General features: G+C 42.3%; 1 protein-coding gene across 1 annotated transcript in view; it reads left to right on the top strand.

Moving 5' to 3' along the window:
• The window catches only part of HDAC3 (histone deacetylase 3), a 1,027,013-nt gene that overhangs the window by 533,832 nt on the left and 479,893 nt on the right, over nt 1–13,288 (top strand). Inside the window, exons 7-8 of the mRNA XM_044069080.1 lie at nt 526–659; nt 746–826. Coding sequence (XP_043925015.1) covers nt 526–659; nt 746–826 — 215 coding nt within the window. The remainder of the gene's footprint in view (nt 1–525; nt 660–745; nt 827–13,288) is intronic.

Raw genomic sequence — 13,288 nt, 5'->3', positions numbered from 1 at the left:
AGCTGGGCACCAGCCCTAAGTTGATTGCATTTATAGAAAATCTTGCATATTTGGCCTTTCAGTGTCACTTAATTCGTGTATAACATTTTTTGTCTTGGGTAAATAGGATTTAATTATTCAATACTTGTCAAATCCACTGCTTGTTGACTGTTGCTAGGAATATACCAATCCTTGAATTTCTGTAGATGTCCAGCGACTGCTGGTGTAACATTCTGATAGCTGTGAAAAAACTGATTCAATTGTTTTTCATTACCAGATGTAGAACATATTGAAGAGCATTTTTGCCTTTAAGAAAGATGTTTTAAAATGCTATTTCAGGTGTCTTGAATAAGGAAATACAATGTATTAAGTGGAGCAGCAATGTCTTCATTTGCTGTCACCTGATATTAGTGGCCTTCTGTGTTCTGGCCAAGTACCTTGTATCCTCCTTTGCTTGGTAGAAAGATGCATCAGGTTTCTAACAGTCGAGTGTGGTGTGCTAGACTCTTTGATTTACACAGTAACAGAATGAAAGTTTTTTTTTAGGTACCATCCTCGTGTGCTGTATGTTGATATTGACATCCACCATGGAGATGGAGTCCAAGAAGCCTTTTACCTTACAGACAGAGTAATGACTGTATCCTTTCACAAGTATGGGAACTACTTCTTTCCAGGGACAGGTAATGACTACCTTTTGATAAACTTTCTCGATTATTTAGGAGAAAGCATTGCAGATCTGTAAAATTCTCAAACCTTGTCATTTTAGGTGATATGTATGAAGTTGGAGCGGAGAGTGGAAGGTATTACTGTCTTAATGTACCACTACGGGATGGCATTGATGACCAAAGTAAGGCTTATGGGATTTTCTTCCTCCACTTTTGGAATAAATTCTGTGGTTATTTGCGAGTAGTATGCAATACTGAAGAAAGATTACTTATTTGTGTTTATTTTTCATGTCATTCTGTCATAACACATTTTATCTTCAACTCTTGCCTTAATTTTAGAGATTGTATATGTTTTGTTGTAAAGCTGTCTGTTCACATGATGTAAACTGTAACTGTTCATCTCTGAAACTAATTTTCAGCTATTTTAGTGTTTGAAGCATAAGCTTGGAACTGTGTGGGAAATTCATAATGCTAACTAGTGAGAGAGGTCTGCATGCTTTATTGTGAGTATGTGTAGGTGCAAGAGAGAGCTGAATTGCAAATTTTCACCTTATTCAGTACAAATGGGTTGCCATTCTCAACAGAGGTGTGAAGGCAAATAGTTAAACAAGGCATAAAGATTAAAAGTAGAAGGATGGAAACTGCTAAACAAATCAGGGAATAAATAAGGGAAGGGGGCAGCAAGGTTCAACAAAGAAAAAGAGAGTGCTTTCTTGAATTTTGTGGTAGATTAACACTGTTACAAAACTGCATAAAAGTAATGTAAAAATTTGGGATGGCGGGTTTTAGAAAACTTAGGAATCCAGATTTTGACAGGTTTCTCTGCACTGTAACAGTATGTGTAGGATGTCCTTCTATTCATCTGTTGCAGTATTCATTACATGAGGGAGTTCCCAGCCGTAGCGGACCCAGCATCAGCCAGTATACTGAAGACATTTACTACTGTTGTGTGCGGTATGTCACATATAGGCTGCGATCGGATGTGAGCCATAAAAGTGACATATGCACACACCATCCTCAAAACTTCTCTCCTGACAGATCTGAACACCAGATTCCAACTTAGGTTTGACCGAGTCATTTGCAATTCTTCAAATTTCAGATGTCTCCTTGGGGAATTTTTTGACTTGGTTAGGGTTCATGTCATCCAAGAGGGGCAAAGTGCCAGTGTGGTCGATAAATTCCATACAAGGATAGCCACCTGTCTGCTCTGCCTAGGCCACAACAACCATAAAAATTGCTTTATCAGGTTTGTTCCAAAGACCTTAACCTCTTTAGCCGTCTACCTAGAGAATCAGCACTAAAAGCTGCTAGCAGAAAGCACTATGGAGAGATCCACTGGGCCCCAACAGTGAGTAGAGTTTGAAGCAGTTTGAAGCAGATGGCCAAAAAGCAAAGGTCTTAACCTTCTGCTGCACCTCTGAAAATAGTCTCTTGAGGCAGAGGCGAGCCGGAGACATGACCGGTTCACATTTAAGATCCACAGGCTGAGCCTGAAGTTCAGGCCACCTTGCATTCGAATGCAGGCACATCTGCAGAGGCCATTTTGTATGTCCAAGGAGAACCATGACTTGTGATTTTGGGAGGCCCTAAGGGGATTCCTGAGATACTTGTAAGGGAAGAGGTAGATTTCGACCTGATACTGGAGGCCTGTGTCAGGGCCTCCTACCCTACATAGGGCAGACTTCCATGGCAAGAAGAAACAAAAACATTTATCCCCAGCTGAAGAATCTGTTAGTGACAGGAAACAATTCAGTCAGGGTCTGTTCAATGCCCTTATGTCCCTTGGGCCTCCCCCAGGCTTTACAGTTCCCTCTCCACTTAAAAGGACTAGGGAAGAGGCTTCTTCAGAGGAAGAGGCATCCTCTGGGAGGAATCACTGGCCGCCTCTTCACAGATTCCTTCCCCCCTGGATTTATGCCTTCCCAGAAGAGAAATCCAGTAGAACAGATTCCCCTGTGGAAGACCTTTCCTTTGTAGAGACTTGCTAAAATGAGAGACTACTTTAAATGGGACAGCACCCAAGTATCGGAAGTACAAAAACGATACTATGAGTTACTTCATGTGGAATCACTTAGCCCATTTACAATTTCTCCTGTCTTGCCTGCCTTCCTCGATGCCTTTGCTGCAGCTTCAATGGCACCAGATTCTCAGCCACCCCACCCCAAGAAGACAGACTGCTTCTATAAGGTCCCAGAGGACTGCAAGTTTCTCTTCAGATGCCCTTCTGTGGACCCTTCTATTTTATGTGGCTTTGGACAAACCATTAAAATTACCGCCCTCCACTACCCTCCTATCAGATAAGTATAGCAAGATCTTGGATAGACTAGGCAAAGTGTACACCTTTGCCACTGTAGCATTTAGGGCCAAAAACTACCAAACTCACATGGCCATATTTGCTGTAGAGCTTGGTGTCCCAAGTTTCACAGGTATTTGTAGACTTACCTGACTCAGAAAATAAAGCCATGGCTGCTACTTTGATTGGTGCATCTCCTCAGGTGGTACAACACTCCATAAAATGCAGCTATGATGTTGTGGAAGATTCCGCCAGAGCAGCTGCATCTGGATCAGTATTATGATTCTTTTGGCTAAGGCTCCAGCCCTTACCTGTTGATATAAAAGCCAAACTCATGGATCCTCCTTTGGATAACTGCTTTTTTTGACCCTGCAGCTGCTAAGCTTGTCCAAATCATTGCAGGAAAATGGTAAGGAGTTACAAGAACTGAAACGCATTTTGTTTCCCCATTGCCCAAGTTCCAAAGAAGTTAACCTGTCAAACCTGTATTTGTGCATAGGCATTCATATCTGACAACCCAGAACAAGAGTGTGACAGGAGACCACAACAGCCTAGGGCCCCTCTGATAACTCTGCCACCAAAGCGTCCCTTTCCCTAAAAACTGTCCTGTTTGACCCCCCCCCCCCACCTCCACAAGCACACTTTCCCACCTCCTTCCACTCTCCCTACCTGCTTGGGAAAGCATAACCCAAGACTCCTGGGTCCTCTCCGTTCAGCAAGGGTACGTTATGGTATGGGACCACCAGCCCTCCTTCAGGGGCATCCCTCAACCTCCCAAGGAGCAGCTACCTTTTTTCCCCAGAGGTTCTGTTGAAATTAAACCAAGGGACCATCCAGAGTTTTCCCAAAAAACAAATAGGAAAAGGATTTTATTCCACATTGTTCCTGGTGTCAAGGAAGGAAGGTCAATGGAGACCCATCCTCGACCTGTCCCAGTTTACTCTTTCTAAGATTACCCACTTTCTACATGCTGACACTCCAGAATTTATTCCCACTTATTCTGCCTCAAGCCTTCATGATTTCACTAGATATCAAGGATACATATCTGCACATCCCCATCCATCCCAACTACAAGGAAGTTTTTATGCCTCTCTGTATCATGGCGTTTGAGATTGGTACAGCTCTACCTGCTTTTAATAAACTTTACTGAACCAATATCTTACCTTGCCATTAATGCCAACAGAATGATCTTTTAGATGTTTTACATAAAACATTTAACAGTGTTCATAATTCATTTAATGATCCATGTCAACTAGTGTTCATAATTCATTCAGTGATCCATATCGACTTTTGAGCCATATCCAAAAACCAGCTCAGGACATTCATTCCCTGGCACTGTTGACAATAAATGCATCGAGGTTGCATGCTTTACAAGTCAGGGTTGCAACAAGCTGCATAGTCAATAAAAAAAGAGACCTCAGAAGGATTAAATGGCCGCAGCCATGTGTTTATTGCCATTTACTCAAATAGAAGCCAATTATTATGAGATGCGCGCAAGGCAGGAATTTCAGGGAACCCATTTTATTTCTTTCATAGCATTCCCCTAAACTTACAGGACAACAGACAGCACGTCGATATCCGGCCCTTCTGATTCAACATACCCACATCATAACAGCTTTTTCATTTCACAATTCCTCTGGGCTGCCTTACAGTTTGCCAAGGAGTCATTGCCAGGCTAAGTCCCCTTGCAACAATCCCTTGGGGCTGTCTGGCATGTGGAAGGTCCAGCTGAAGAGTCCTGTGACCCCCACCCACTTACCTTGGCCTCAATTCTCGTCTGCCCTTAACGCCCATAAATGGTCTGGCACTCGAACCGGAGAAGGTTTTGCATTTGGAGCCAGCGACAGGAACCGGGTCCACTGCAAATGAGAGAGGGAGTCTGCTAATGAGTTAGCAATGCTTGGAATGTGTTGTCTTCACTGTGACATTTAATGTTAAGCACTTAAAATATCTCATCATCCTGCCTACCCCCCCCAGCTGATTATTGTCTGTGTACTATGCTATTGTTGTCCAAGCAAAACCAACCCACTCTATCTTTCATTTGCACACCCCATATTTCTAGTGCAACCACTACTGGGAAAAATTCCATCTCTGCAATTGAAATGTTTAAACCTACTTTTCACTTGAGTCGGCCATGCCGCACTGGTCTTGAAAATAACCCCCAAAGCCAATTCACCTTGCTGCGTCTGTAAACACTGAAGCGGTAGTTGGTTGTCTCCTGCCAAATTGCTGTCCCATTGTAATCTAATAAGAAACGCAGCCACCATAAATCCTCCTTCATGCCCTGTGAGACCCTGATCCGGTGGTGTGGCCTTGTGCACCCAGACACTTTAGCAGCTAAACGCCTCATAAATGAATGCCCCACAGGTGTCACTTTGCATGCAAAGTTCATCAGCCCTACTAATTCTTGGTCCTGTGTACCCCTTCAAGGGGATGTGGTATGCAAAAGTTTATTCTGGGGGGCTGAGAGATGAAACATGCCTTGGTCGCGCAGTTTGTCTTCTGGGTGCTATGCACTGATGCCTAAATTTACATTGCAATTGATTCCAGTAATGGCTAGGTGAGTTAACTTACCGAAATTAAGTATACATACATAATATGTATATACACACACAAACTTATAAACACAAAGCTATATAATATATGCATACGTATATAAATACATATACAGAAATACCCATACATATATTAGGCACACACATACTATACACACCCACACCATATTCATACCTATATCTATATATTGCAAATATATAATATATATAAACATGTACATACACCCATATATACACCTCCGTACTTAAACACACACACATACATGTATATCTATACACATGCATAAATACACACACACACACACACACACATATATATATATATATATATATATATATATATATATATATATATATATATATGCGTACACATGCACCCACGTGCACTTTTATATAATTGCTCCTTGTATTCAGATATATGCAGCATTTGGGTTTGCTTGACTGCATATCTGCTACTATACACCTGAAATGTCATTTATTTGTTTTAACCACTTTTGTTTCATGCCAACATTTATTCATCTGGTTGCTAATAAAACGGTGAGGGAAGGTCCTCAGAGTGCATATAGACCTTGACCCATCTTTCTGAATATCTCAAAATAGATATCTGCAGAATAATGCAAAATGATTCAGAAATGCTGAAAATCTATCTTAACACGCTGTTACTGAGTAGCAATTTACTACACAACAAGCTAAACCATATAGCCTGCATGATGGCACTGCATAATAACACCATGTAAACTACCACAGCCAATACCCGAAGTGAATTCTCACGCGACTTTTTTTTTTTTTAATACTCAGAACATGCATACCGACACAGCATCTATGGTCCTCTAACAACTTTCTAAGTAAATTTCATTAATGCTTACAAATTTATTTGGTTTTGTCCAAAATTCTTAAACCAAGAAGTTGAAAGGAATGCTGCAACCTCTACCTAATGACAGAGGACCTTCTGGCTATCACCATAGAGTATTATTATTATTATGGTGACGACCGTGCCCTGGCCCAACAATCAAGGAGCCTCAATCCTCACCACTAACACCAGGGAAGTTGGCTCATAGAAGAGAAAAGGATAACTAATACACACAGTAAAGTACAATTTTCCTTAAGTGCACACACAGATCACAGTCAGTCTGGGGCTGGTTGCTCCCTTGCTCACCAGGTCCCCAATAAGACTCCCCAATGGCACAGCTGTAGGGTCCAGGTGTCAGCCTAGCTGGGCAAGCTAAAACCTCCAGTACCCTCTCTGTCCAACCAGTGCTTCGTGTCCCTGCCCAAGTAGCTGACACAACACACACATACACTTTGAGACGTATTTATACAACTTCACAGACACTCCTGGGAAAGGCTGACACAGATCAGCTGTGCCCCTTTACCCAGACTATATGGTAGTAATTACTGCCACCACCAAACTAATAAATATCAGCTACTCAAAGGCCCTTAAAGGGTGTCCAATTATTACTGTGAAATATTATCCAATGGTAGTATGACTAACAGTCAAGGCTTACTTTAGAGTGGCCTATTACAATAACTTCTATAAATATGCAATGTACTCTAGAGCTCATCTCTACACAAAGCAGCCACAGGTAGAAGGTTTTAAAAATATTTAATAATAAGTAATTAAAACACGAGACACAAATACTACACCACAGAGATATCCAAGAGTTCAGAGATCACACAGAAGGACAGGTCTGATTTCAAAGAAAAATACCTAATTAATCTTTACTAGCTTTAACTATTCCTACAAGAAATCACAGTGCTAGAAGCTTACATGTGAGCATAAGGCAGAGTGCTGGTAAGTTGGATGTCCAAAGTCAAAATGCTTTGTCTCTTGTGAGAAATCATATTTAAACATTACTAACAAATATGTTTGCTGGGTCCCTCCCCAAATTACATTATTTTTGACACTTTGGTTTTCCCAGGCAAACAAACTGCATTATTTAGCAAGCTAACACCTGCACAGAAACTTAGGTTCATAGGTTCATACTAGGCTATCTGCCCAAGGGCATTTATAAGCCTAGCCCATAGTTATGTGGCTTTTGCCACCCCTTTAGTTTGAAGAAAACTATGCCTATTATTTTGCTGTGCCTCTGTCAAGCAGTGACACTGAAGTAATCCCTGGGGTATATCTGCGATCTCCCATCCATTGGTCAAGATTCCTCTTGAACAAGGCCAGCGAGGTGCTCTGCCTCACATGTACCGGGATTTTGTTCCACAGCATGGGGAGTCTCTGGGTGATGAATCTGTCCCTCCAGCACGTTCTATTAATAACCGTGTCAAGGTTTAAGTCTCCCGCCCTTGTGGTTCTGAGGGATCTAGATTTTTTGAGGTGAAGCATATTCATCAATTCTGGGTTTGACATGGCCTTATATGTCAGACACAGGTCACCTCTGAGCAAGCGGTATGCGACTGAATAGAGCTGGAGTTCTTTCAGTCTGGCAGCATAAGACATATTTTTGAGACCCTTTATCCTTTTGGTGAGGAACTTTTGGGGCCTTTCCAGCTGCTGCAGGTGTCTGGTCAGATACATTCCGAATGGGGCATTGTACTCAATCATAGGTCTGAGTGATGAGTACAGGGGATCAATGACCTCCCTAGATCTAGATGTGAATCCCTTCATGATCAGGTGGGAAATGTAGAAGGTTTTCCTAACTACTTTGGCAACATGAGTGTCAAACGAAAGGTTACTGTCAACCTGGGTCCCCAGATCCCTGATGACTACTTCTGTGCTCAGTGGATTGCCACCTATATGGTAGCTAGGGGTAACCTTGTTTTTCCCGAAGGGTATGACTATGCATTTCTTGGCGTTTAACTTTAGGCCATGGCTCTGGCACCAGTTATCCGTTTCTGTGAGGCCCTTCTGAAGGATATCTGTGTCAGATTTCGACTATGGCGCCCAGTTTGCAGTCATCTGCAAACTTTGTCAGCCATAACCCTCCTGTTTTTGCCTGTACTTCAGAAAAGTAGATGCTGAACAAGAGTGGTCCCAGGACTGAGCCCTGTGGGACACCACTTGTGACAGGCTTTGAGTCTGACATGGCGCCAGCATCTCTGACCCTGTGGGTTCTGTCACTTAGCCAGTTTGCAACCCATCTTGTGATGTATGGGTTTACTTTTAAGCTGATGAGTTTTTCGTTGATACCTGAGTGGGGTTTTGTGTCGAAGGCCTTTGCCAGGTCGAGGTAGGCTGTATGGACTGCCTTTCCCTCATCAATGGCCTTGGTGACTGTTTCAAAAATTTCAACCAAGTTTAAGAGGCATGATCTGCCTTTGACAAAGCCAAAGTGGGATGGATCCAAAGTCTGCAAGTTCCCTATGTCTTTATTTATGTGTTCCATTATGATCCTCTCCATGGCTTTGCAGATGAGGCTTGTCAAGCTAATGGGACGGTAATTTCCAGGGTCGTTGGAGGCACCGCCCTTATGAAGTGGGACCACAGTCGCCGTGCGCCACTCCTTGGATACGTATCCTGAGGTGAGGCTAAGATTAAACAGCTGTCCTAAATGCGGGTTTAATTCCTCATTGAGTTCGTGGAGCACACAGCCGGGGACGCCATCCGGTCCCATGGATGCTGTGTTTTTTGCCTTGGAGAGAGCAGTTCTCACCTGGGCGTTGGAGATGTTTGGGGGGCTACAATCCTCTGGTATAGATATCTCTCCTTTTGGGGGGGAGGGGGGGGAGTTTGCACTGAACCTGTCAGCCAGTATGTTGGCAATGTGTGTAGGTTCAGTAATCTTCACATTTTGAACTAATTCTGAGCATATCTGGGAGTTTCCTCCTAGGTTTCTAACATAGCTAAAGAAGGCCTTATGATTGTCTGAGTCCTTGGTGATTTTTCTCTCAAAATTTGCCTTGGATGATTTTATGAGAGCTCTTAGTTTTTTACTTATAATGATCAAAGGTGTCTTACCTTTCAAGGATTTTGCTCTATCTTGTAGTAGCTTCCTCCTTTTGTTGTAGAGCTTGTTTATGGCTGGGGTCCACCAGACTGGACGCTTGCCTTTGGTACAAAGAGTCTTAGTTTTTTTTGGGATTGCCTGATCCATGCAGTCCTGTAGGTGCTGGTAGAAGGCATTTGTAAGTGATTCAGCGGTTTGAGTAATGTTTACCACTGGCTCAGGGGCCTTAAAGGAGACCACACTAGTTTTTAGAAGTGTGAAGTCGGCTTTTGAGAAGTTTTTCACTGTAGTCTTTTTTATTTCAGGTGGGGGCGGGATGAGGACCTCCAGCGAGATTAGTTTATGATCTGATCTCACCAGTGAGGGGTATACTTCCGGTGATGAACATTGTGATCCCATGTTTGTGATGATGAGATCAAGTAGGTTTTCTCCTCTTGTGGGGATGGTGACTAGTTGTTCCATGGCATTTGAGTTTATGAACTCCAGGAACCTTTGGGCTAGAGTGTTTGGGCTTGAGTAGTGTTCCCAGTCTATATTAGGGTAGTTGAAATCACCTAGTATGATGGTATTTGGAGATACATTTATCCCCTCCAGTGTTTTCAGGAAGTCCATGTGAGGTTTCTGAGTTTGAGAAGGTGGCCTGTAACGTGCTACAAATTGCAGAGCAGTCTTGCCTATGGTTAATTGCACCTGGATGGTCTCCGATGCATCGTGCGTTGCCACCAACCTTGAGGTGTGTGTGTCCTTTATGAATATGGACACCCCCCTCCTTTCTTGGTGTTGTCCGGATTTTGGGGCCGGAACGCATGATATGAGGTGAAACCTGATAGTGCTGGGGTGCTCTCAGGAGCCTTGAACCAGGTTTCTGTCACAGCACAGACATCGATGTTCTCCATACTGAGAAGGGCCTCGAGTGCGTGCATCTTGAGATTGAGACTTCTGGCATTGAGCAGCATTACCCTTAGTTTTTTCCTTTTTTGTGTTCTAGGGTGGTAGGTTTAGAATTTGGGCCTTGCCTAAAAAAGGCACTATGGGGGTGGCAAGAGCCTTTGCCAATATCTGGAAGCCCAGGGGTGACAGGTGCAAGCCGTCCCTTGCGAAGCAGCGTGGCTTGTCCAGCATGTCATCCCAGGCAGACAGACATTGGATCCCCTTTGAATGACACCAAAATTTAAGCCAATTATTAAAGCTGATCATCTTATCACTGTATTGTGGCATCATTCTAGGTGAAGGTAGGATACTGCTCAAGGTCAGGGTCATACCTGCCTGGGCTACATGATCAGAGCTCCTCAATGTCTCTTTTCATGTAGTCCAAGGAGGTACTTCTCAGATCGTTGACACCAGCATGGACAATGACTGAGTTGTACTTGTACTTGCTGTTGAGAGACCTGAGTGCTTGCGTTATGTGGCGGATTCTAGCGCCCGACAGGCAGCTTACTGTGACCTTCTCCTTACTCAGTCTGGTGAGCGGGACGTCAGTGTGCCTGACTATGGAGTCACCAATGACGAGTGTGTCTGGCATTGTTTGGCCTTAAGGGCTGTGACTGTTTGACACTCTGTGTGGTCTATGTGATGCATGTGTTGGGTCCTGAGGTGGTAGTTGTTTGGGTGTCTGCTTTGGAGGCCTCTGCTGTTTTGGTAGATTTTTGGTCAGAGCCTCTGAGTATGTCTTTGTGTGATTATGTGTATGATTTGAAGTTGTGATGGTACTATGTGTGACTGGGTATGTAGTGTGTGTGGTTACCTTCTCCTCCTGTCTGGTCTTGCCAGTCCTATGTTGAGAGAGCTCAGCCTCCAGTTTGGCCGTATAGTTGCATCTTCATGTATTTGTGTTTTGTGGGAGAAGGAGAGGATTGTCTGTGTACATGAGGCAATTGTAACATTGCCTCAATATTCCCAGGTTCACCAGTTGAGCAGGAGAGGACACTAACAACTGATCCTCGACATGCTAGAAGTAATAGATAAAAACTTACAAAAGACTCCGGGGGATGTGGGTTCTAGGCTGGTGGGGTACTATCTATAATAATAGTGCTTTATCAAGGTGCAAGTACTGTAGGAGCAAGTGCTAGGCTTTACAGATAGAGAATAGTCTACTTGGGAATCAAGCAGAGATGAAGTTTTAGTTATAGGATACGCTGGTTAGATCGGCAGTACAGTTCGAGGAAGGTAGATTTAAGGGAAAATTTGAAGAGTGGAATTTAGGTAGCCCGAATAGTTAAACCTTGTTAAACCGCTGCTTCTCTTGTGTGCAACAGTGGCAACTCAAGGCTAACGCTTTATAGCAGGGGGCTGGAAAAAACAGGAAATGACCCAAAATGGCCAACAAATTACTAGTTGCTGTCTCTAACCACTCCTTTGAGGACAAACAAGCAGCTCAGTACTCCCCACTCCCACTGGTGAGTAAAGAAAACTACCTCTGGCCACACAGAAAATGGAGGAACACAGGAACCAAATACAAAGCCCAGGGATCAGCAAAATCTGATCACTGGAACAACTAGCTAGGAAAGTTTAGGAAAGAAGTATTTTTTGTTTTTTTTTTTTAGTTTTTTTGCAAACAGACAGAAAAAATACAGTAAATGCTTTGGTATTCGACTAAATTGCTATCAAAGGCTGGTACACTTGAGTGTATTAGCCTGTTTGTTACTTTTAAGCAAAACTTTAGCTAACAAGTGCAATCAACAATTTAAGCACAGAAAAACAGGAAAATCAGGTAATAAAACTGTAATATAGGCACAAACAGTAGTCGAAAAGCACAAAAGATCGAAAAATGCAAAATAAAATGTTTAAAAAATACTTATAATCAAGAAAGTTGCTTTTTCTGCTCTCTGCTGGCTTAGGAACTCTGCAGGGGACCACGAGGACTTACAACAATAGAAGACATTTCACGTGTATATTCTAACCGAAACTAGAGCAAGAAAGCACCTTCCACATCTAAATTCTGGTTATAAACTTTAGCTTTAAAACAATGGGCATGAAATCTTCATCCAGACATACTTGAACTGACTTGTAAAACACTGAAGAGATTAATAAGGTCTTTTCAACTTAAAAAGACATATTTGAAATACTTGGCTTGGTTTTCCTTACAGCAGATGGCAATGTTGCAGCAGTCTTGAAGTTCACATTTTGCAGTGTTTTCTTACATTTAAAAACACAAGCCCTTATTTTACATTTATTTATTAATGCCAGAATATATATCCAATTCTCTTTGACTAAGCTGGCAGCCTTCGCCCATCTCAACCCAATCTTCCGTCATTATCATTATTATTGTCATTGTTATCATCATCATTGGTGTTAATATTATTTTAGAATATTTATTATTAAACAGATTGGAGTGCTATTAATATTTTTATTAACTTTATTTTATTTTTATTAACATATTCACATGCCTCCAGATATCCAAGTAATTCTGGGGTACTCAAAATTATCATTTACCTCTTTATACCGGACTGAGCATTCTTGTTTGTATTGCTGAATTCTTGCCACCCAACTGATGTGGATATCTAAAGGCAAGACTGTGCATTTGCACATCTATCAACTTAAAAAATATGTGAGCTAACAAAGTGACGGTAAGGAAGTTTTGCAACTCAGGGGCCTTTACAGTGCCTCAAAATTACTAAGGTTTTAAAGCATTCCTCCCAAGAACTGTAAGTGGAATGCCATAAAACTTCCCCCCTGTTTCCCCTTGTAAGTGCATAGTGTTATCTGATCTGTTCTGCCTCTACCATACCTACCCCTATAAAACCTAATTACACTGCAGGGAGTGAGGGATGAGAAAACATTCTGCCTGCAGCAAATACAAGCGCTTTTATCTTCTCTTGCAAACTTTACAACCATGGGTTAAGATCGTAGCTTGAATTAGCAGATAAAATAAAACTTTTGCCCATTTACAAATAATCCTGC

The sequence above is a fragment of the Protopterus annectens genome, chromosome 4.part0 (genome assembly GCF_019279795.1).
Source record: "Protopterus annectens isolate FY-2018-M chromosome 4.part0, PAN1.0, whole genome shotgun sequence".
Classification (NCBI taxonomy): domain Eukaryota; kingdom Metazoa; phylum Chordata; order Ceratodontiformes; family Protopteridae; genus Protopterus; species Protopterus annectens.
Note: the sequence above shows the minus strand (reverse complement) of the source record. Positions and strands in the feature narration are given on the sequence as shown.